We start from the raw sequence: 24,296 nt of genomic DNA, 5'->3' as shown, positions 1-24,296 counted from the left end.
AGCCCTGGGCACGTTTGGGGGTGCGGGGGGCACACAGACGCTGGGTGTATGTGAGGGGGGGTGAATGGGGGGGGGGTTACAGACAGCTGGCAGCATGCCACCAGCCCTGGAAGGAATGCATGGGGGGAGCTGGAGGGGGGGGGCAGGCAGGAGACAGGGGGGACATGGAGGAGACACGGGGGGCATTCAAGGCCCTGGGGGGGGGCATACACATGCAGGAGGTGCAGGGGACATGCAGGAACTCGGGGGGGGGGGGGGCACGCAGGAGACAGGGGGGCATGCGGGACCCCGGGGGGGGGGGGGGGTGACGGGGACACAGGAGACACGGGGGGCACGCAGGACCCCAGAGGGGAGCATGCAAGAGGCATGGGGGGCACGCAGGGCCCAGACGGGGGGACAGACAGGAGGCACGAGGGGCATGGAGGAGATATGGGGAGCACACAGGGCCCTGTGGGACACACACACACACACGGGGGACATGCTGAACCTCGTGGGGGGGTCACGGAGGACCCCGGGGACGGACGGACGGACACAGACACAGACGCACGGAGGAGACACCGGGGGCACGCAGGGCCCTGGCGGGGGGACGGGGAAACACGCAGGGCCCAGGGGATCCCCCACGGGGGCGACTGTCGCCGCAGCACCCGAGTCCCGCCGGTGCCCGCCGCGTTGCCCGTGGCCACCCCCCAGTCCGCGCGCATGCGCCTCGCGCCGCCCCGGTCGCTATTTCACACCAGCTCGGGCCGCGCGCGCCCCCGCGAAATAAGTCCCGGGTGCCGGGCCCGGCCTTGCGCCTTGCGCGGGGGGGGGGGGGGCCGCCGAGAGCCGCGCGCGGCGGAGCCCCGCTCCCCCCCTCACACACAACCCCCCCCCCCCCCCCCCCCCCCCCCCAACCACCACCCTCCTGCCTCCCTTCCCTCCCCGCACCCTCCACCGCCCGCCCAGCCGAGCGGGCCGCCGCTGGAGCCGGAGCGGGGCAGCGCGGGCCCCGGCCTGAGGTAAGAGCCGGGCCCCGGCGTCATCCGCCGCGGGGCCTCCGTACGCGCCGTCCGGCCGGCGGGTCCCTGCGGAGCGTCAGGACGTTACGGCAGCGGCAGGAGACGGCGGCAGCGCCCGGCCGCCCGCCCGCCGCCCCGCGCCCCCCCCCTTCCCCCCCCCCCTCCTCCTCCTTCCTCCTCCTCCTCCTCCTCCTCCTCCTCCTCCTCCTCCTCCCTCCCGCACGCCCGGCGCTGCCAGCGTGAGCGCGCCCCCCCCCCCCCTTCCCCCCCCCTTCCCCTCCCGCCGGCCTCGCGCCCGGCGCCGCCGGCGGGAACGCGCGCGCCAGCCCCGCCGCAGGGTGGGGGGGGCACCCCCTGCCCGCCCGCGCGGCGCCACGAGGAGCGCCGGGAGCCGAACCCCCCCCCATGCACCCCTTTTCCGGGCAGCCTCCCCCCCCCGTGCACCCCACTCTCTGCACCCCCCCGTACAAGCCTCCCCCCGTTTGCGCAGCCACGACCCCCCCCGTGCACCCCCTCTCCCTGCCCCCCCCGTTTAGTCGCCTCTCTCCGCACCCTCTGACAACCCCCCCCCGTGCTGTGCCCCCCCCCCCGCACCCTTGCTGAAGCCCCCTCCCTGTGCACCCCCTTTTCTGCGGCCCACCCCAGGCACCCCCGTGTTTGCACACCCCCCCGCACCCTCCCTGGGTGCGTTCCCCCCCCCCGTGCACCCCCCTTGCTTGCTTCTACCCCCTCCACTGCCAGGCACCCCAAAAATCTCCTTCCTCTGAGTGGTGCAGTGCTTTTTTTTTTTGTCTTCTTCCTTTTAAAAAAAATTTTGTCTCACCTCACCCCAGATTTTTCCTGGAGCTTGCTTGGTGCCATCCGGGGTGCACGGGTGGACGCACATGGGTGCACCCAGCCCTGGAAGAGCTGGGGTGCTCCCTGTGTCGCTCCAGCCGCCCCCCCACACCCCACCGCTGTTCATTATTTGTGTTTTCAGCCCAGTTTTCCTCCATCGCGCGCTAGTTCCTGCCCAGAGGTACCTGGTGCTGAGCCTTCCCTCAGCCAGCCCTGGTGGGAGCTGGGCAGGATGTTCAGAGCACCCCAAAACCGGGCCCCGGCGCGGAGGCCGTCATGGGTGACGCTAATGCTGCAAGTTTTTACCCCAAAATGAAAACATAGGCATAGGGCAACAACAAAAAAATTGTACTAGTTCAGCTGAACGCACAGCACCCGGGGGGAGCTGCCGTCCCGCTGCAGGAACGAGGGGGGACAGGAAGTGGGGAGCAGGCGTGGGCCTGCCCCGCTTCTGCAGTCGCTAAAATGCTATTTTTTAGCAAACCCTCTGGTTTCTCTTGCCCTCGGTCTGGCCGCCCACCCTCGCCTTGTTCCTCGCTGCTGCAAAACCCGAAGCGCTTCTCTTGGTGGCTTCGTGCTGGGCTGTTTCAGGGGGACCCAGCACCCTCGGCTTGGGTGAACCCCGTGGAGGGGGTAGGTCACCTCACGGGGTCCACGCGGGTGTTTTTGCAGGGCCTGAGTCACGTGGTGACGCCAGCTCAGACACGTCGGGTCAGCGCACGGCTCCGGTGGTGGCCCCGGGAAGGTGGGGGGAGCCCAGCAGCTCCAAAGGGCTCCCCAGGAGCTCCCCGTGGCGAGCGCTCCCCCAAATCTGCCTTTACCCCCGTGTCGGCTGCGCCGGTGCGAGGGGAGACGTTGTGTAGTCCCGGGCTTCTCAAAACCAGGGTGTTGGTGCGCGGGTGAGCGCTGCTGGGGCGTTAGGGGGAAATCAGGCGTGCTTCGCTCACGGGACAGGGCTGCAGATCTCCTCAGAAGCTGATTTGTAAACAAATTTTTTTTTTTGTGGCTCTAAACAGCGTACACACATTTTATTGCGCTCTCCTTGTAACGTTAACGGTAACAGGGGTGTTTGAAGGATGTTTATGCATGCACGTATAGCGTTGGTAAAGGATATTTATTTCCCTTTTTGACTTCTCCTATTGCTTAAATGACTTAAAACTGCTTTTAATTCTAGAGTTACCTAAACTCTCTGGGGCGCGAGCTGGCAGGGAAGGAGGGCGATGGTGTCCCTGGGGGACCCAGACTTTCCCCCATGAGTTGGGTTGTGCTCCGGGTGTGGAGCCTGGAGCAGCCGGGGATGTACTGCATCTGTGAGAGCATAAAGATGCACGGCTCCTTGTGCCTTTACTTCACTAGATTTTGGGTTTTTTTTCCCAGGTTTCTTCTTGCATGTGAAATACTGGCTTTGCAGGGATGGGCACTGAAGTCGGTTTTAAGTGCTGTCCTAAATCTATTGCTGATTTATTAGAAACACACGCTTTGAAATAGTTTTCAGATGTCACTTCGTTTCTGCTGGCTTGAAGTGCTTTTTTAATTTCATTTTTTGGGGTGTGACTTTGGAGGAGGGGAGAGTTCCTGCAGCGGAGGAGACGGTGCTGAGCTCCTCCAGCAGCGTGAAATCCTTTTGAGATAGTTTGAAATACATTTGGAAGCGCACCTGCAAACTGAGTAGCTTCACAGAGTTTTTTGTGAATGCCAGGACCGTTTTTTTGCTTCCCACCTGCTCCCACGCTCTGCCCTCGCCACCCGTGCCCCAGTCCCTTCCCACCTCTTGCCCCTTCCCGTGCCCATCACCCTCGCCCAGCCTGCGGAGCGTGTGTTGGGTTACGAACCTCCCTTCATCCCTCCCCTTGTTTCTGGAGCGGTTGGCGATTTGCTAATCCCCCTCTCCGTAGGAGCACAGATTCCCTGCAGCCCCCTTGCTCCCAACGCGCCGATGGTCTCCCCGTGACCCATTTTAGCAGGGAGAGTTTTTCACGTGGGGCTTCCCCTCGTTTCTCCACAGACCGAGGGCTCTCCTCCCTGTTGCTGCCCGCTCCTGCCTGGCCATGGCGACTCCGGACGTCAGCGTTCACATGGAGGAGGTGGTGGTGGTGACTACACCCGACGGCGCGGTGGATGGAGCCGGCGTGGAGGAGGTGAAGACGGTGCTGGTCACCACCAACCTGTCCCAGCACGGGTAAGAGGTGGGGTCGGTGCACGCTGAGGTGACGTGCTGGAAAACCTCCCAACCGTGGTCGTAGTCAGCTGAGCTGGGTGGTTTTAATCATCTACATCTTGCTCCGCCATCACAGCGGGGACCTCAGCTACGTCGGGGCAATCTCCAGTTCCTCGTTAGGTCCTCGCTGACACCCCTGGGACCATACCCAGGGCTGTGGGCTCTGTGGCTCCAAGCTTACAGAGCAGAGCAGGCTCTGCTCTGTTTCTGTTAAAGTGGAGTTCCCACTGGTGGTTTTAAGCTGGTGTTAACCCAGAATAAAAAGCAGTGCAGCAATTTGTTTTGGAGAAAAGAAGAAAAAAAGCCACCAAACCAAAATATCTTTTCTGAGTGATGTCGATGTTGGAATGGGCACAAATCCGGTCAGAACAGGGCACCAGTAGCTAAATCAATGTTTTTCTGCTATTTATTTCATGATTGCCTCACTAAGCTGCCTACCTCCGAGGGGTGAGCGTCCGTCCGCAGCGCGGTGCGGCAGAGCTCCCCTCCCCAAGGCGGGTTTGGTGCCGTGGTTTTCGGCAGAGCTCTGCAGGAACCGCCACTGCTGGCAATAGGAGTGAGGGAGGTGGCCTTGAAACCCCGCGGCCTTGCGTGATGTGTTGGGTGGGGTGGCACTCCTCAAAAAAAAAAAAACCAAAAACAGAGGGGAATTTTTAAAGTGTTGCTGCTTTGCCCAATTTCTGCCTTTCTGGTTGGGATTTTGGGACTGCTGTTGGGTCAGGTCTGGTCTGTTCAGCTGCAGGTCGGTCAGGTCTTTGTTTCCAAGGCCAAAGTGCCTGGCTGGTACCTTCACCCGTGTAGCGATGGGCTCGTTGCTTTATTTCTCTACAGTCTTTCACAGGACGGTGCCCAGAGACATTTTAGTGCTTTGCTCTTTCGGTGGGCAGAAAATCCAAGTTCACACCCAGAGCTGGATCCGGGCATGTTTGATCCAGAAGTTCCTGCACTTGAAATAAGTAGGTAGCAAGTGGCTGTTTATTGCTCTCCACAAAACACATTTATCTCCTTTCCTCAAGTACCATCCTGCTGTTTCTGTGTCAGGGGACAGCTCTTATGTTACAGCGCAGGTGTCTTCCCCTCGTTCTGCTGTAACTGATATAAAACGTGTTCTCTCCTGGCAGGGGCAGGCAGGGCCCGGCAGCAGCGAGGTGCTGCCTTGGTGTGACCCGGCGTCGTCCTCTCCTCTCCCGGTGGCAGTGGAAGGGGGTGAGAGCTGGGCAGCGGGGATGCCATGGGCGGGAGCTGCCCTGCTCCTCCGCATCCCGGGTCCGTGAGCGCTTCCGAGAGCCTTTTCCATTCCCAAAAGAAGGGAAGAAAGGCTCCGCTCCTCTCGCTCTCTGGCCCATGGTGACTTCCTTGGCTCCCTCTCTGGAGAAGCAGCCAGATGTGAAACTTGGGATGTGGCAGCTCTTGAATGCAGAACGGTTTCTGGTTTTTAATGTGGCTCCGAGCCTTTGCAGACCCACGTGCAGCAGCACAGCGTTGTCTGGGAACATGGATCATGGCAGAGGCTGGCTCAATCAGTGTGGTTTCCTTTCACTCTTATTTCCCCTCCCGTTTTTCTTCAGAAACCTTTTCTCACCCTCCCAGTGTCCCCTGGATGGTCAGGAGCAGGTCAGCTCTATACAGTGGAGAGAGGAGGATTTTTATTTAGTTGCAGCTATGAGCGGAGCGTATCTTAGCAGGCATTGTGAGATTCCTCGGGGTTTTTCCATGCTGCTCTCTGGAGAAGGGCCGGTGGGCAGGGTCCTCGCTCCCCCCATGCTCTGGGATGGCAACGGGTATTGGGAAGGATGTGGATCTCAACTTCGTGGAGCAAAACCCACCTGACTCCCTGCTCGGACTCCCCTCGCCGGGCAGGGCCGTGGGGCTGGTGGCAGCACGAGCCACCCATGGTCTCTCCGTAGCCTTGGGCAGTTGCCTCCGCTGGGCTCTGCTTCTCCTGAGGAGACGCCGTAGTGGCACTGGCTCCCTCTCCCTCTGTTTTTCCCTCTCCCTCTCCCTCTGTTTTTCCCTTTCCTCTGTTTTCCCTTTGCAGACCCAGCTGGCGTCAGGAAAGCAGCTGCAAGCCCGGGCTGGGATTCCTCGGTCACCGCTCAGACGGGACGTGGGCTTTCAGCTTGTCTTAGGCGGCACTTAGAAACCAAACTCAGCTTGGGGGTTGGTGCCTCTTTCTAGTGCTCCTCTGGGTATGATGTTGCTATTTAAAAAAATGTACACAACCAATGGTTAAGAGCTTAGTTCATGTGGTTTTAAGATTGGAAAAGGCAGAGGGAAATGGGAAAATAGGAATAATCAGCAAGAAGCTTTCCTCTTTCATCTGCGGTTGGAAGGGATCGGTGCTTGATGCTCTGGTGAGGTGCTTGTGTTTTTGATCAGCGTCCCCAGCGCAGGTTTCTGGTGGAGACTTTTTTTCTCGCTCAAGTTTCCAGGCGAGGCAGGAGCAGAGCAGAAGGGAGACGCAAGCCCGCTGCTTTGTCAGCATGCGCTTTCTTCTTTTCCTCCCATCTGGTTTATGGATCCTCCCGGGGAGGAAGATGAGAGCCATCCTCCCCCAGCTTCGTCATGGCAACCGGCGAAGGCAGGACCGGCTTGCTGGGATGCACCGCTGGGGCTTGGAAGGTGTTTGAGTTTTTTTCTACATCTGCCTCAGTCTGTTCCTCTGCAATAGGATGGGGGAAGCAGTGTGGAGAAATTCACCTTTTTTTGTGCTTTTTTTCTTCCCCCTGCCCCGTTACATCTCCGTGGCAGACACAGACTTTAGTTGCCTTTTTCATAGAAGCTGTTGAAGTTGGTTGGTTTTTCTCTGGAGGATGGGGTTTAAGCTGTGGGTTATTTCTCCCAGTCCAATTGTGCCTTTCGGTCATTTTTTGGAGCGGTGTGAATGCAATGGAGTCCTGGAGGAAGCCCTGTTTCAGGTGCTGACTTTCTGCTGGGGTGTTTTTTCTAGAGAAGTCAGTGGAGGTTTTTAATCTGGTGGCGGGCGGAGGCAGGTCAGTCAGGGCTGTGGAGTGCTGGGCTTTGCACGTCGGAGGTGGCCGCTGCCTCCTGCAGCCCTGGTGCCCTGCGGAAGCGGCATTGCTGGCTTTTCTCCAAATACATCTGGATAAATGCAAGAAAGCAGCAACGTGATGAAGAAAAACCAGGTTACAATTCTTCCATTTTTCTCGTGTCAAACTGCCACTTCTGTAACATTCACCTGTGTGCAAGCACGTTAGCTCTGAGTTTGCCTTTTCGAGTCCTTTTGTGTTATCCGCCACCTTTTTCCCTCCCAGGGGTCTGGGTGGTTGGTCTCTGCAAGGGGCAGAGGCAGCGTGACGTCCCACGGTGCCTTTCTTCCGCAGCTGGGGCTGCCCTCAGCTCTTCTCTGAAGCAGCATCTCCCGTGTTACTCCCCGGCGAGGCTGAGCAGCTGCCCACACCGGTTCCCTTATCTCCTGCTGCTCCCCACCAGGTCCCTGCCCTGCAGCTGCCAAGGGGAGGGGGATGCTTTGAAGCTGCAGTTCCACCCCGGAGCTGTGTGTTAGGAGGCCAGGATGGAAAAACCAGTTGCTCTTGAATTTGCTTGTCCCTGTGGCACTGCGGGTGGGAAATGTGGTTGCCAGTGAGTCACTAGGACCATTCTTTTAATTCTCCCATGGTACCAAACTGGGGTAGATTTCAGGTTTATTTTTTCCTTACAGTCTTTCTTGGGAAGTTTATATGCTGAAGTATGTGAAAAGTTAATTGTTTTCCCTCCCCGTCCCTGCAGGACAAGCTTGCTGCAGTGATTAGACATCTTCAATAACAAAACCAAACACACATCTTAAAACCCATTAGGAATGGTCCATGCTGAGAGCTGGCCAGGATCCCAAAGGGCACCAGCGCGGGCGTCCTCCCTCCCAGCCAAGGGGGCGAGGAGCGTGTCCTTGATCATGGCCCTAAACGCCTTCCCTGTCTGAGCATGCACCGAAGCTCCTTAGAGGGGCCTGGGGCTCTGTACGCCGTGGTGAGAGCTGGAACGGGCCGACAGTGAGGGTGCGGTGCAGGACCAGCTGTGGGTCTCCATCAGGGCAGCACCACGAGAAGCTGGAGATCTCCAGGGTGGAGAGGATGAAAGCAGTTGGATAGCCAGCTCTTGGTTAACGTCACGGGTATATCGTGCTGTAAGAGGCTCAGAGATTGGATTGAGAGGGTCTGTAGCTCACGTTATGTCATCTCTGCTCATGGATCCACTGTTAGGGTTTGTCAAACTCCTTTATAGTGTATTTGTGTCTCCTTGAGGTCCTGCTGCTTGGGAGCATCCCGCACAGAATCATCTCAGTTGGAAAAGCCCCTGAAGCTCCTCCAGTCCAACTATGAACCTCACCCTGACCATTCCCAACTCCACCAGTATCCCTCAGCGCTGGGTCAACCTGACTCTTCAACCCCTCCAGGGATGGGGACTCCCCCCCTGCCCTGGGCAGCCCATTCCAACGCCCAACAACCCCTTCTGCAAAGAAATCCTTCCTAAGAGCCAGTCTGACCCTGCCCTGGCGCAGCTTGAGGCCATTCCCTCTTGTCTTGGCGCTTGTTCCTGGGTTCAAGAGACTCATCCCCCCTCTCTGCACCCTCCTTTCAGGGAGTTGTAGAGGGCCATGAGGTCTCCCCTCAGCCCCCTCTTCTCCAGACTAAACCCCCCCAGTTCCCTCAGCCGCTCCTCATAAGACACGTACCAGGGGCTTCAGCCAGTCCATCGCCCAGACAGCGGCAGCATGTTTCACACATGTTTTTCCTGGGGAAATCTCAAGCGAAGCTGCCAGAGGCTGGCAGCAACTTCTGAGCAAGGGGCCGTGCTGACAGCATCCCTCCACGCCACCTCCCAGCACAGGCTGCGCCGGAGGCAGCTCCATGGGGCTGGGATTAAAAGGGACACGAGGCAGAGCTGGCTGGGCTGCTGGCAGCGAGCCTGCCTGCCTGCCTGCTGTGGGGCTCTTCATCTCCATGCAGAAAAATGGAGCTGAGCCTCTCGAAACCAGAGCCGACCTCTAGCTCTTGTGGGAAAATATAGTCCGAGTGACTTTTGGAGGAATGTCTCCGTGAGGCATCGGGTGTGGGGGGTGGCACATGCATGGTGGCTTAACTCTGCCTCTTCGACTCTCTTCCCAGCGGTGACATAAACGAAGACACGCTGGAGACTGAAAATGCAGCTGCGGCGGCTGCTGCCGCCTTCACAGCCTCCACGCACCTGAAGGAAGCCGTCCTAGGTAGGTCCAGCCCATGCCGAAGCCCCTCGGTTGAGCTGTGCCAGTTCCACCACCCCAGCGTGGCCCAATCCTGCGCTGGTGCTGGCCGAGAGGGCCCGGGCGCTGCAGTGCAGAGCTGCTGGCTGGCCCGGGGGTACTGGCGTGCTCTCCCGGCGGTACCCAGCATCCAGGGGAGCCCAGCGAGCTGCCGGGGCTGGGTGAGGAGGGAAGGGAGCTTGGCTGGGCTGCTGCTGCCCTCTCCTGGTGCAGGATGAGACCCTGTGTCTGGCCATCGCTGGCTCCTGCCCTTCCATCTTGTGATGGGAATGTTGGTTTTGCAGCAAACTTGCTGACTTTGCTTACAAGTAAAAGTGAATGTAGTGAGCAAAGACTGTGGCCAGTTGGGCTGGAGGGGACTTAAAAACAGTTTTACTCTAAAACCAAAGGTGTCTTTATAATTACCCAAACAACATCGTTCCTTTCATTTTTATCAAGAATTGAATTTTTTTAGCCCTGGCCACTGCTCAGATGTCATGCATCAGCTGCCACTGGATCGGTATAAATCTGCCAGTGCTGTTTTGCCCAAGAAATTTGGGTGGTTGGGTGCTTTAGTGGCAAAGCGCAAGTGAGCGGTGGCCACAAACCCCAACACACCCCACCATGCACCATCTACTTGTTTTGTTTTTTAAATCCTAAGCTTCAAAAGTGCTTTATCACCGTGTGTGTGTGCCTCGGGGTGGTGGATCAGGGGCTGTGACTCATGTTTCTTTTTAATCTGTCCCTTCCTCTGTTCCCTGTGAGAAGTGAAGATGGCTGAAGATGAGGACAGTTTGGAGGCAGAGATTGTCTACCCCATCACCTGCGGGGACAGCAAAGCCAACCTCATCTGGAGAAAGTTTGTGTGCCCCGGGATCAACGTGAAGTGTGTGCAGGTGAGAATGAAGGGCCCCAACGCCGGACTCGTGCCATCGCATGCCCACATTGCAGGCTCACCTGGCTTGTCCTGGTTCAGATGAGTTTTGGTAAGCTGCTTTGCATCAGAACCACATCGTGGTGGGAAAGGAGGAAGTTGTGTTGGTGCTGTGGTACATGATACTTCTCAGCCAGGTTGAGCAGTCCTGGCTGGAGAGATGCTGCCTCAATTTAACTGCGTTGTTGGAGAGTTTGAGAAATTTGGGCACTTCCAGTGTCTGCTCAGTGGGAAAGTTGAGAATTTGCTGGAGTTCATTGGTAGGGGACCCACTGAAGAGCTTCTACTGTGTCCTGGATAACTCACGGTTGAAATTTGCCTGAATTCAGGAACATCCTGTGAGTGATGCTGTCGTAAGCCATCGCTGGCATTTGTACATGGACTAAAATACCCCGCTGAGGAGTGTCTCCTCTGGGCTCTGTGGCAAGAGGGCTCTCCTTGCCCTTCATAGGAGAGATGGTCTTTCCCATCCCCGAGGCAGAGGACAGGTACTGCTGCAGATAATGCTGCTGCTGCTGCCTAAAATCAGCCCTTTCTTTGCACCAAAGCCCACGTACTTGTTCAGAGAAGCGCTTTCTCGTGCAGTAATGGTGAGTGAGCTCTATGTTGGTCAACATGGGTGTTGAAAAGAGCCTGGACTTGGGAAATCATTCTGGAGATGGGCCGTAAAGCAGCTCTGTAGAGGACTGCCTGATTCTACGGGTTGCTTTTAGGTCAGCACATGGGTTCAGGCAGAGCTGGGTGTGTAGGGCAATAAAAGAAGAGGGAGAGCTGCCTGCTGACACGCTGGGCGCCAACTCCCTCAAGCTGGTTTTCGGGAGAAGTGGGTGTGTGCTGTGAGAGGCCAGAGGTTTCCCTGGTATCGACGGGCTCAGTATCAGGAGGTCAAAGACCAAATGGGCTTCTCCTTCCCTCGCTTGCGCGGGGCGTAGCGTGCCCCTGCACCTAAATGTCACCGGCAGTGCTGGCTCTCGTGAGCTGGTGGGAGCACGAGCAGCTCACTGGTGCAAAATATTATTAACAGAAGTTACAGGGTTTTTTCCCAACCGTCCTGCCTGGGCGTTTAGCAAACTCCTCAGTGCTGCACAAACCCCCAAACCCTTGGCTTTGAGCCGCTGTTAACTAACCGTCCGTGAAAGCAATATTTGGCTTTAATTTTTTTAACTCAGACAGTGCTCTCTAAGGTGGGGAAGTGTGTGTGAGCCATCTGCTTCACTGCTGGGCACTGGGAAATGCCATGCAGGCAGCCTGGCTCTGCTGCAGAATCACGCTCCTGGGGCACGCTTGCCTTGTTTTATGGCTTGTCACACTGATGTTGCACTTCTGCCTTTTGCAGTTTGACGATCACTTAATTAGCCCCAAAGAGTTTGTCCACTTGGCGGGCAAGTCGACCCTGAAGGATTGGAAGCGGGCGATCCGGATGAACGGGATCATGCTCCGGTTAGTCTCTCCGTTTGTATCCGCGGAGCAACAGCGGGGACGACTTCTTTCTGGGGGATAACGGGGTGGAACAGAGCCTTTGGCATGGTTGTTTCGCTGCTGGGGGAGCAAATGCACCACTGAACGTTTCTCTTAATAACAGCCTGGCCCCACACGTGCTCTGTCCAATGGCTTTGCTTTATCTTTGTGCCTAGGGAATAATTTGGGGCACGAAAGGTTTCCTCCATCTATTTAGGAGTTGAACCACACCGAGTTCCCAGCTGGCATAAGGTCACTGAGAGTTTTAACAGCCACGGGTGGTCTGGCCGTGGTGTCCACGGGTTCTCAGTGCGACCTACCAAATGGCAGTCAGTCAGCTGATGTTCCCATTGCAGCATGTCAGCTTTACATCACTTTTTTTTTTCCTGCCAAAGACTTATTTAAAGCTTATTTATGCAAGCGTTACTCTTCTGTAATCTTAACTACAGTAATTTAATTCTTCAATGGCCTTGAACACCAGCCTGAGACTGTGATTTAATTAAAGCCTGCCTCTGCCTGTAGGCAGGATAAAAAAGCATCACCTCTTTCCCCAGGAATTGTCAGTGGGTTTGTACTCTTTTCACAGGGTGATGTTGCCTTTGCCTCTGTTCTTCTGCTCCAATGCAGGCGTCTCCCATATTCCTTCTAAGCAGCTTTTGCTCCACATAGATTTCGCATAATAGGCTTATGCTTTGACATGGCAGGGCTTTCAAGGGAAAAAAACTTCCTGAGAAATATAGGAAGGCAAACCCAGCAACCCGTGAGAGCAAATCCTGGGAAGCTGAGGTGGTTGTTGGCCAGCAAAGTCTGGGGATGCTTTGGAGAGAATGTACTTAGACTGGGAAGGTCACATATGCCAGTGGTGGAACCTCCTTTGCTTATGCTGAAAGATCTTATTTTAGTTTATAAATAGAGTTGTGCCTCATCTCTTTTTGAGGTGTAGAGTCAAAAAGGGAAGGAAGAGACTTCCTGCTGTCTCACCCTGAACTGAGACTTCAGCCAACCCTTCTGCTGGAAGCTGCAGGCAGGCATGGGGGGGAAGGTGCTGGTGGGACCAGACTGGGACCTTCTCTTCTCCTTCCTTCTTCCCTCCCTCAACGAACCAGGAGTTCATCAGTCCCGGCGAGGGTTCCTAGCTAAAATTACAGACCCCCATGCAGAGGAGCCTGCTCAGAGAGGCAGGACTAGCTCTGAAACACGCTTGTTTGGAGGCCAGGCTGTTAGGAAGTGGGAGAGGAGCCCCACAGACATGTGGGCACACTGGGGGTAGGTGTGTGTGGCTCGTATGAAGGCGGGGAATGTCCTCAGAGCAAGTCAGGAGATCCCAGGGAGGAGGACGACCCCGTTCAGCATCACAGGGCAGGGATAAAACTGCTGCATGGGAGCGTGGCCCAGGGTGACAGGGAAGAGCTCTCCCTGCTTCACTGCCGTTATGGCAATGTTTGGGCTCTAGTTTTCCCTGAAGGCTTGTAGCCAGCAGATCTGCTGGGAGCAGGGTGGTTTGTCGCAAACTTCTCAAGGTATGTTTAGTTTTACAGGGATATATCCTTAGGAAAAGCTCATCTGTCTCTTGAGCCTCTCAGTGCAAGTTGAGTGCTCCAGTGGTGAAGAAAAGGACTTTCTCAGGCTAAGGAAATTCATCCTCTCTGGGTCGGACTTGGAGAGGAACCTTTTCAGAGGGCTGAAGTCTCGCTCCCCCTCCTCCATCCTGCAGGAGGATGCAGGATGTGGTGGGGAAGTGGTCAGAAACCGAATCTGCTCCAGTCCTTTGCTGCAGCTACAGCACAGTGGGCTTTTTTTCTCCCCATCCCGGCCTCCTGAAAGGCTTTACCACCACTGGAGTATCACGTGGTTGGTGGGTTTGTGCGTGTGGCAGGCTGTGGATACTATTTTAATTAACTCTCAGTTAATGCTGCCTCTAAGGTCAGGACATGGACTTGTCAAGGGAAATTCAGACTGTTGCCTCTGTCTGCTCTCCTGGCTTTTGCTTTTCCTGGGCCTTGGAGAACTTTGGGGGTGAAGGCTGCCAGGAGCTGCGCCTGGGAGCTCTCTGCCCCCACCAACGTGCCTGTCCCTGTGCTTGCTCCTGTCTTTCAGGAAGATCATGGACTCGGGAGAGCTGGATTTCTACCAGCACACAAAGGTCTGTTCCAACACCTGCCGGAGCACCAAAATTGACCTGACAGGAGCCAGAGTGTCTTTGACCAGCCAGACATCGACGGAGTACATCCCTCTCACTCCCGCTTCTGCGGATGGTACGTCCAGCCATTCCTTGCGCCCCAAACAGCGGCTTCGAAGCACTAAAGCACAAGGAACGCCGCGTGACCCACGCCCCTTACACTTGCCTCTCTTTTTGGCTTTGTGGGTTGTTTCACCCTCTGTGTTCTCACCCTGCTCTGTTGCAGGATTCCCCGTAGCAGAGCGAGGCAGAGTCGTTAGAGCGTCTCAGCGGAGATGCAGTAACTCACCTAGTTGCTCTGTAACGCTGTGTGACCCAAAGAGCTGCCCTTCTGGCCTCCTGCCTTACCCCAAACTGTGCTGAAGCAGAACAACCGTTCGATAAGGCCAAATGCTGGGTTCTGCACCTGGGCCACAACAACCCCCAGCAGGACTACAGGCCTGGGGAGGAGTGGCTGGAGGGCTGCCAGTCAGAGAGGGACCTGGAGGGGGTGGGTTGATTGATTGATTGATAATGAGCCAGCAGTGTGCCCAGGTGGCCAAGAAGGCTGATGATATCCTGGCTTGTATCAGCAATAGCACAGCCAGCAGGGACAGGGAAGGGATCTGACCCCTGGACTTGGCACTGGTGAGGCCGCCCCTCGATGAGTGGGTTCAGTTTTGGGCCCCTCACTCCAAAAAGGCCATTGAATGACTCGAGCGTGTCCAGAGAAGGGCAACGGAGCTGGTGCAGGGTCTGGAGCACAGGTCTGATGGGGAGCGGCTGAGGGAACTGGGGGGGTTTAGTCTGGAGAAGTTTGTTTCTATGGTAACAAAACTGCAGAGATTTGACAGAGCTGGAGGGAGGGAGGGAGGGAGCCCCACTGCATCCCTGCACAGCGAGGGGGATGCTCTCCCTTTCGAGGCTTTAGAAACCCTCCAGACATCCCAATCCTGCAAGCTTAAGCCAGGCAAAAAAAATTGCCAAAAACCAGACTCTAAATCTATTTGACTTTTGCCCCAAGCGGTATAGTTGTGTACACAGGGGGGGAACGGGAGGGAAACGCTGCTCCTGGGCGTGTGTTCTTGGGCAAGGGTTGCAGAAGTAATCCCCGGGGTGTTGCACTCCAGTGTGGAAAAATAAGTAATGCTGGCGCAGCAACCGCGTGCGGCCTCAGCACCCGCTTGGACATCTCTCTCCGTGCAGCATTGAGAGCTGCATCCAAATAGAAAAAAAGGAGAAGTCGCAGAAATGCAGCAAGGGAGCCGCTTCCTTGAGAAACAGCCCGTGAAAAATACTGAGAAAAATGAGTTTGTTTTTTTTTTTCTTTTCTTTTTTGCTATTGGTTGCAGTGAACGGATCCCCAGCTACAATTACCATAGAAACGTGCGAGGATACCAGCGATTGGAGCACCAGCATCGGAGGTACCGCTCGGGATCCCACCGGGCTGGGCGCATGTGGGGCCAGGGGGTGGAGGAGCTGTAGGGAAAGAGGGGAAACAGTGGGGATGAGGAGCAGGATCCTTCTTGCTGGAGCCTCCAGCGGGATCGTTCGTTTGCCGCTTACTGGCGCGCAGCGCTGCGGTACATCCTGCCTGGGTGCGGTCTGACTGCGGCAGCGGCTCGGGATGAAATTGTTTCTAAGCACTAAGGTGTCAAAGCGGAGGCCAAATGCTTGGTGTGGCTCTAGGGGGGAAACAAACAAAAAAAAATAATCAGAGGGGTCATAAAATCATTCTTGCTCCTCTGGTGTGCTCTGAGCAACGGGCTTTTCTGTCGCCTCGGGGTCCTGTTTGTGTGTGAGGGAGGATGGGGAGAGCGGGTCCCTTTCCAGCTGCTCCTCCTTCAGGTCCGCGTGCCGGCTGGGCTTTGCCCCAGCACCCAGTACCTACAGCCCAGCAGGACTTCACCCTTGTAGGGGCCAGGAGGGAAGCCCAGAGCAGATTTTGAGGTTCTCCCTTGCTTTTTCTTTCTCCAGATGACACCTTTGCTTTCTGGCGAGGCCTGAAGGACACAGGTCTCCTGGAAGAGGTCATCCACGAGTTCCACCAGGAGTTGGTGGAGACCATGAAGGGCTTGCAGCAGCGAGCACAGGACCCCCCGCTGCAGCTCGGTGGTAAGAGCCTGGGCATGGGCACTCAGAGGCATCTCAGGAGAGGGACTTCGGGACTATTTTCTCCTTAGGGATATCCAGATGGCTCTATAGGGACATAATTCATCAAAACTCGATCCTGTTTCTGTCTGTTCCCCAGGCAGACTCTCGGGGATGCTTCAGGTGGCCCCAGTTGTCCAGTTCCCTGTGCCTGGAGCTTCCTGTCTGCTGGCTCTGGGTCTGGGCAAACGCTTGGCTTGGGAGCTGAGGTGGAATTTAGGCCATCGGAATAACGATGCAGCAGCCAGCTACTCTGCCAGCAGATTCCTTATCGCCCCTGCTAAGCAGGAGAGTGCTGTTTATCCACTAGTGACCTCTTGCACTTTCTCATGACTTCTCCTGTCTTCTCCTCTTCCCAAGCCTCTTGTGTTACCCTCCTGCAGATTTTGGCTGTCTCAGCTGGACGTTTTCACTCTCGTATGGCTTTTTACCCTAAATAGTTTGCACGGGGAATTTTGCTTTCCTCAAAGATCTGTGTCTTCTTTTTAAGATGCCGTTTTACTCAACAACGTTGTTCAGAACTTCGGTATGCTGGACCTGGTCAAGAAGGTCCTGGCCAGCCACAAGTGTCAGATGGATCGCTCGAGGGAGCAGTACACGCGGGATTTAGCAGGTATTTCCCGGGATGCGCCGCTGCTCTGGCGCTGGCCATCGCTGCCGGCGCGTTTTCTTTCTGTGTAAGAACGTGGGGTTTGTGCTAAAGCTGGTGCACGCTAAACCGGCCAGGTGGGACCGGCTGCTGCTGTGGTTTGTGCTAAAGCTGGCGCACGCTAAACCGGCCACGGTGGGACTGGCTGCTGCTGCTCCTGGCGTTGCCACAGTCCCCGGGATGGTTGTCCCGGGGCTCCGGGCTGAGCCCAGCTCTTCTCCCTCCAGCTCTGGAGCAGCAGTGTGATGAGCACCGGAAGCGAGCGAAGGAGCTGAAGCACAAATCGCAGCATCTCAACAACGTCCTGATGACCCTCACGCCCGTCTCCGTCCCCGCGCCTCTAAAACGTCCCAGGCTGACCAGGGCCACCTCCGGCCCAGCTGCCATCACCTCCCAAGTCCTGTCGCAGCCGGCACAGCTCGCCGTCACCCCCGGCGTGCCCGTCTCCCAGCTTACCAACCTCCCTCTCGGCAAAGTGGTCTCGGCCCTCCCGCCCTCGGTGCTGGGGAAGAGCCCGTCGCAGCCTCCCGCCACCAGCTCCCCAGCCTCCCCACTGCTGGGAGGGTACACGGTGCTGGCCTCTGCCGGCTCCACCTTCCCCGGGACGGTGGAGATTCACCCGGACGCTTCCAACCTGACGGTGCTGAGCACGGCAGCAGTCCAGGACGGCAGCACCGTGGTGAAGGTGGTGAGTCCCTTCCAGCTCCTGACGCTGCCGGGACTCGGCACCACCATCCAGAACGTGACACAAATGGCTCCCGGCGGGAGCACGGTCGTGACCGTCCCGTCCGGTGCCACCGAGACCGCTGGGGACGAGCATGCCACCGCCGCCATCGAGGTGACAGCAGTGGCCGACGAGGCGGAGCAGAAGTGAAAGGGAGGGGACTTGCCTGGAGGGACGCTGGCCGTGCCGCTCTGGGTGGAACTGCCTTTTCTCTGGCTGCGCTGCGGGACGAGGAGCGGTGTAAACGAGGGACACGGGTTAACGGGACTCAGAGCAGCTCACGTTGGTCACGAGGAGGTTCAGGTCAGAGGGAAGGAGGGAGGAGAAGAGTAAGACAAAAATGCTCTACCCTGTTTGGAGGAGAGAAGGAAAAAAACCTTATTTTTATATAAAGCTCTCCTCCCCCATTCTCTTGGAATATTCATTCCGTTCTAGCTCGTCAGCCCTGCCTTGTCTGCAGGCGTAGTTGGAGCAGTGTCCGTTAGAGGAGCGGGCAGGAGCAGGCAGGAGCTGGGGCGCAGGGCAGGGAGAGGGTGGGAGCAAAAGGAAAAGCAGGCGAAGTGCTGAGCAGGCACCGATCCAGGGTCGGGTGTGAACTGACTGGGGAGGCGTCGGGGAACCGGCCGCTGCCAGTCCCCAGGGGCTCTGGGGAGGGAGAGGAGATGCCAGGGGTGGGGGGGGTTGGGGGGGGGGGGGTGGTGTGCAGCCATCGGAACCAGGAGGGTGCCCTGTGTGGCGGCTCAGCCCCGGGAGGTTGGCTTCTGCGTGTGGCGCTGGCTTGGGGTGGCAGAAACAAGCGGGAGCTCTCGTGAGGGAGGTGGCAGCGGGTTGCCCGGGTCTGCTGGGGGACAGAGGGCAGAGAGAAACCCAGAGGGCCTGGAAGAGCTGTAACTTCTGAGGATTTAGGGTCTGTTTCTAGTTTTCTCCAAAAGAAAAAAATCCATTCTTTGGGATTTTTTTTTTTTTAAGTTAACGGCGGGTTTTTTTTTTGAGCAAAGCCCTTTGGTTGTGGAGGCCGTGCCGTGAGGCCGAGGTGTAGTGTTGAACGTGCAGAGATGAGCTGAACAGCAGCGCGCCGACGAGCTTGTGCTTACTAACGGGGTGTGACCCCGGCGCAGGATCGGGCCAGTCCCTGGTCCCCAGCGTCTCTCTCGGCGCCTCATCCCATGGGAGCCGGGCGCTGCGGTTCCCTCCCCGCCGGGTTTGAGCAGCCGTTCTGTAACGGGGTGGTCGACCCCCCCCAGTGCTCCTTCGACCGTTCAGCTCGCTGCGAATCCCACCTGGTCCTGTTCTAGGGCACGTGCCGGGGGGCTGCGGCGACGTTCATGCTGTCTCCGGCTGGAAGGAGTCGGGTGCTTGAAGTGTTGGGGTTTCTACAAACTTGATCTGGCAGCAGCAGCAATGACAGGTCACTTTAATGAGCTAATAAATATTTTTTTGAAAGAGCGCTGCTCGTTTATTGTGTTTCTGTGTCTGGTTGGGACAGCTGGGGATGCAAAGTGGGGCCGAGTCGGGGCAGGAACGTGCTTTTAATAAATAGAAATGCATATTTGCGTGTACTCTGTGCTCGCCTGCAAAGATGCTCCAAATCCTGTGAGCGTTGTGGCACGTTGGGATGCTCTGACTGGATCCCGGGAGTTTAAGGAGTGTCCGGGTCGGGATGCACTGCTGCGTTTGGGGGGTTGTTAACACAGGGAAGATAAGGGGGTGCTTTGAATGCACTAGCTGTGGTGGGGATGCTGGTCTGATAAAACACCAGGAGGAGTGAAACTTGGGGAGAAGCCCTAAAAGGGAGGCAAGAAGAGTCCTGCATTAGGAGAGGGTGATTCTCTTGTTGGATGAAGAGAAACTTCGCTGGCGCAGACCCTGACAGACAAGTGAGTTTAAGCAAATTTGGTGCTGGTCTGATAAAACATGTTCATGGAATAAAAGGATTTATAATTTTTTTTTCTTTGCAGATCATGCTTTTAATTTCAGGAACCGGGAAGGTCGGTGCCACGCTGCAAGCCCAGCAGAGCAGCAGCTGCGTGGAAGATCATCCGTCCTGGCTGTGGGACGGGGCTGCGGCTGTGCCGGCGTGTCCGGGTGCTCTGGGGATGGAGCAGAGAGCTCGTGTGTGCGCTGCTCCGTGGGAAGGGCCTGGAGATGAAGCCCAGGGGTGGCCGTACGGTTGAAGTGGACGCTCGGCCCTTTCCTGTGGCAGTGGACAGAGTCCCCCTTCATTAGCTGCAGGGTCGTTGTTTGGAAACCTCCAGTCCTGTGTGTCACAGCCCCAGCAAAACCATTAAACCAACCCAGTGTTGGCTAATTCTGCCTCTTCTGCCAGGCCAGCTCGGACTATCGCTTACATCCTCCTGGTAAAGAAATGTGAACTCCATCCTTGCCCCGGGCCCTTCCACCAGGACGGAGGTGAGACGGTGTGTTGGGGGGGTTGGCGGTCACTGGGGTGGGTGGGTGAGGCCCTGGCTCAGCGGTGCTGGGTGCTCCGGCAGCCTCTGCGCTGGGCACCCCGATCCCTGGTGCTCAGAGAGGGGCTGCTCTCCGTGCTGCCATAGCTTCAGCAATTCGGTGTTTTCAGCAATTTTTGTGTATAATTATAGAGTTTAGTTTTTAAATCCAACCCTGGAGAGATGGACACGTCCATCAGGAGGGGGGGTGTTGCGAAGGGGAGGTCTTTGCTGGGAAACACGCAGGTGTGGGGAGGCAGAGCTGCCCCGAAAGGCTTTTTGGGTTCAAAAGGATGGAGGGTGAGCGGCGAAGGGACGTCTGTCCGTCCCGCCTGTGTGCCCACCGGTGGCTGGGGGAGCCCTCAGACACCAGTCCGGCCTGCGTGTGGATGCTGGGGGTAGCAGTGCCTTCCTGGAGGTCGTTTAGGTATTTTTAGAAAAGTTGGTTTTTATGGACTCTGCACATCTGCTCGTGTTCAGGGACGCTCGGATCTCTCTGTGTTATTTTATTTTTCTACCCTTTGCCTGGGATTTGAAGGTGGGTGGATGCAGCAGCATCATCCTGGGAAAAAAAATCTCCCTGCAGCCGTGCCTATGCCGAAATCCGCACCCTGAAATGGCGCAGGGAGGGCGGCGGGGCTGTCCCTCGGCGCCTGGGCTTTGCATCTCCATCTCCCACACTGGCAGCAAACTCAGCACCAGGCACCCACCGCCGTGCTGCCTGTCACATCCTGCCTGCAAAATACCAGTTTTAATTTAGAAAAGCACCTGGCGGTTATGAAGCTGAGGCGAGTGCTTTTTGGGGTGCTGTGCGGGGCCGGGCTGTCCCTGGGGTGTCCCTGGCGTGGGTGGGGTGTGCACAGGGCTAGTGAGCCCAAAATGTGGCTCCAAAGTCTGGTCACCTGTGGTTTGGCCGGGGCAGACCCAGCACTGATAACCAGCAGCTCCTTAAGCTGTGTTTAGAAGAGTTATGACACACAATCAGGAGGAAAAATTATTCTGTTTCGTTTTGGCTGAGCCTGAGCCCAGGGCCACAGCTGATTAGGAGGAGTCCTACCTAATCAGAGGCTTTTCCCTCCCAGGCTGCCTGCCGTTAAGATATCGCAGTAATTACTCCATTGCTATCTTTGTACTTGGGACAGCATTAGTATATCAGACCAAGGAAATACAAAGGGTTGTGATCACCATGAGCCTCTTCTTGCCTCTCCAGCATGAGCAGCGGTGCTGAGCCAGACCCAGGGGTGTGTTTCTAGCCCAAAGACCTCCGCTCCTGCGCTGTGAAGGTCCCTTGGTGCCCCCAAGGACCCTCCCCAGCAGTGCCAGGGGATGGAAAGCGTTGGAGCCGTGGGCTGAGCATCCTGCAGCAGCCGTTTCTGCTTTGGACAAACCCATCCAGGTTATCCGGGAGCTGCGGGTTGAGGGGGGCAGCCGGGTGGAAGGGGGTGGCTGGAGGAACCTCCTGACTCCCCTTTAAGGGCATCGGAGAGGTGGCATCTGAGAGTGGGACAGCACTTGGGGCATCTCCACGCCAGTGGGAGCGGTGCTGGGGACACGATAGTGGGCAGCGAGTGCTGGGGCAGAGCTGGCAGCAGCTTTCCCCTGGCTCCACACACCTTTACCTGCCCCAGAGACTGGAGATCGCTTCGCTGGCAAAGCGTTCCCAGTGTGGGTGTCCTTTGCCCTGCAAAGCAGCGCTTCCCAGGGATGTCAAGAGCTCTCCAAGCAATAAAAGCTCTGCAGGCAGATTTTGGCTGGTGCAATCCTCCCCTCCCTTTGCAGCAGCTTTCAGGGCAGCCAGGCAGGGAGATGCTGGCGGTGCAGCCCCATCTCCCTGGAGAGCCCAGCTGGGATGTTCTGGGATGCCCCAGCAGCGTGTCCCGTTCCTGGGTGTCGTGGTTTGAGCTCAGAGGGCATCTGAGCACCACGCAGCCGCTCATCCCCCTTCCCCTCCAGTGCTGAGAAGGGGGAAAATAAGCAAAGATGCCACTCGCTCCCCTCTTCCAGCGGAAGGGAAGCAAAAGACCCAGAAACTTCTCCGGTTTCAAAAAAACCCCTGCCACTCAGCCACCCCGGTGCCCTGGTTTGAGTGTGCCGCTCTGGGGAGGGCAGTTGGGTACTTGCAGGGCCGTCGGTAACTCGTGGTGGGGCTGGGGCTGAGGCTTGAGGAGGAGAAGCAAGGGGAAATCATGGACAGCAAGTGGTGAAGAGAGATGATTAGGCAGTGGGAGGATAATTGGCCTTGGGCGGGATCCAGTGAGGATGTGGCTGTTGGGGCTGGAGCAAGACTTCCCCGACGGGGGGGAAGCCCTGTGGGGTGTGGGGTTGGTTCGTCCTCTCGTTTCAGGAGTGGTGGGGAGCACGTTCCCCCCCGCCCCCCCCCGCAGGCCAGAGGCACTGGGGCTCTGTGGTGGGGAGCCCCTGAGCCCGGCCCTCCCCAGCGGTGCTGCACACACGGGCTGAGCGCTGCCCCGGAGGCCAGGGTGGGCTCCCAAGGCTGCCATGGGGGTCGTGCACCCCAAAACTGGAGCATCGGGGTGAATCCCAGTGGGTCACTGTCAGCCTGGGGTCCCTGCGGCAGGGCTGGGGCTCCCACGTACCCATTGGCGCCCGTTTAGCAGCCGCCTTCCCGGGGGTGCTCAGCCCTGCTCCCCTTTCCCGGGGAGAGCCCAGGGCTGCTCCGCTCGCAGCTGGGGGTGGAGGAGGAACATCCAGAGACAAATTACATAAAGGCTGCGGGTGACTCACGCCGAGTCCCTGTTTTTCTCTGGGGTGTGGGGTGAGGGAGGCACGGCCGCTTGTGTTTTCTCCTCCAGGCTTCTGCGGGAGCAGCCCCACAGCATGTGGGAAAGACCCGCAGGGGCTCCCGCTGCCCGAGCATCCAGCCGGCAGCTCCTGGTGCTGCCTGGCAGCTGCCTGCACTGCTGCCCGTGGGCAGCCAGGGAGCGGGGGGCTGTGGGAAACTGCCAGTTCCTCAGTCGCTGGGTTTTTCTGGGCTGGTTTAAGGGTGTTACTGGGGCAGGAGATGCTCCAGCATCTTTACAGGAAGGCCCTCCCAGCTCCCAGCGTGTCCTTTGGCAGCACACAAAAGGCAGCCCAGGGCTGGGGGGGCTGCAGCTGAGCCCCCCCTGGGCCAGCAGCAATGTCTTTGTGGGGAAGGAAACTCCTCTGTGGCTGTCGGTCCCATTGCTGCAGGAATGGAAACTGAAACGCAGGGCTCTCGAGCTGGGTGTGTGTTTGTCTAAAATGTGCAAATCCTGCGCTCCGGCTCTCCCCCACCCTGACGGTGGTGATGCGGTGACGCAGCTTTGCCTCCTCCCTGCTCGGGCTGTGGCTGCCGGGCTCGGGCAGAGGCTTCCTCTGCTCTGCTGCCCAGGGATTTAAGTAACAGCAGAGCCTGGCTTCCCCCCGGGGTTTCTTCTCTGTTTTATCGTCTCTTTGTGTGTGCCAAGAGGGGCCAGAAGCTTTGTATAAGATAGTGAAAGCTGTTCTCTCCCGGCTCCTGGAGCTGGGGCTCAAGGGAAAATAGAATATATAAAATTTGTATATCATTTTATGTAAAATATACATTATTTTATTATTATTATTATTATTTATGCATATATAAAATCAGAGTGAAACCTCCAAATATCCCACCTGTAAAATCAGAGTGAAGCCTCAGTGCCACGGCTCTGGCGTCTTGGGGCAGGTGGGGGCTTGTTCGAGGATATTTGATTTCTGTTTTTTTCCTGCTGCCTGCTGGTGCCTGGGCTGTTACAGAGACATTTGCTGCGGTTTAGCCTCAGCACTGTGGAGAGGCCGATTTCTGCCCACAGGCCACACAAACCAGGGACGGGCTCCATCGCTGTTGCCCATCACGGGGCTGACGCCTGCCTGAGCTTTTTGGCCTCGCTCGGCCCCGCGGCTGCATCTTTGCAGGGGAAGGGGCCGCTCCTTTCCTGGGCAGGGATGGGGCCCCCACGCTGCCCCCACCAATAACGGTTCTCACGGCAGCTGCGAGGAAAAGGCCGGGAAGCTCCTTCCTGGGCAGGAAAACCGAGCGCGGGGGCTCTGCGGGGTCAGCTCCTGCTGCGAGGCTGAGCCGCCCGCTTGCTCCTCGCTGAGAAAACCCAGAGCGGAGCCCTGTGGGGCTGGCAGGGACCAGGCAGCTTTGCTGCCCGGGGGGGCTGGTTTGCACGGCCACCCCCCATCCCGCTGGGGTCCAGCCAGCACCCGCAGGCCTGGGCCACCCCACACCCCTTTCCCTCGGGGCTCCCTGGGGTGCTGCTGGATGGGAGCAGGGCAGGGGCTCCCCCCCGAGGCACCCGATGGGTGCGACCGCACGAAGCTGGAAGGTAAAAAACCATCATTCCTCTTCCTCTTTCCTTCGGTGTTGACAAACATGCCAGAAAACGGTCCCTGCCCCTCCTTCCTCTGCCGCCGTGCTCTGCGGGCTGCCTCTGCTCCTTGGCGTTTCCTCCTCCTCCTTGTTTCAATCACAAGCTTT

General features: G+C 57.4%; 1 protein-coding gene across 3 annotated transcripts; it reads left to right on the top strand.

Annotated features, from left to right (window-relative positions):
• The first annotated feature begins 890 nt into the window (after positions 1-890).
• Positions 891-18,812, top strand: GMEB2 (glucocorticoid modulatory element binding protein 2). Of its 3 annotated transcripts, none has more exons than XM_074888541.1 (10): positions 891-998; positions 3,841-4,014; positions 9,180-9,277; positions 10,061-10,188; positions 11,563-11,666; positions 13,782-13,939; positions 15,195-15,266; positions 15,820-15,957; positions 16,484-16,606; positions 16,870-18,812. In XM_074888541.1, exons 2-10 carry the CDS (start codon positions 3,884-3,886, stop codon positions 17,514-17,516), a joined length of 1,599 nt encoding a protein of 532 aa, XP_074744642.1. In that variant the 5' UTR covers positions 891-998; positions 3,841-3,883; the 3' UTR covers positions 17,517-18,812. The 3 variants fall into 3 exon arrangements, with proteins under 3 accessions (XP_074744642.1, XP_074744643.1, XP_074744644.1); XM_074888542.1 differs by lacking the exon at positions 891-998 and adding an exon at positions 1,817-2,468; XM_074888543.1 differs by lacking the exons at positions 891-998; positions 3,841-4,014 and having other exon boundaries at positions 10,066-10,188.
• The last annotated feature ends 5,484 nt before the right edge of the window (positions 18,813-24,296 follow it).

This window comes from Strix uralensis, chromosome 18, assembly GCF_047716275.1.
Source record: "Strix uralensis isolate ZFMK-TIS-50842 chromosome 18, bStrUra1, whole genome shotgun sequence".
NCBI classification, from domain to species: Eukaryota; Metazoa; Chordata; class Aves; order Strigiformes; family Strigidae; genus Strix; species Strix uralensis.
The sequence above is the reverse complement of the archived record's forward strand: the minus strand, read 5'-3'. Positions and strand labels throughout refer to the sequence as shown.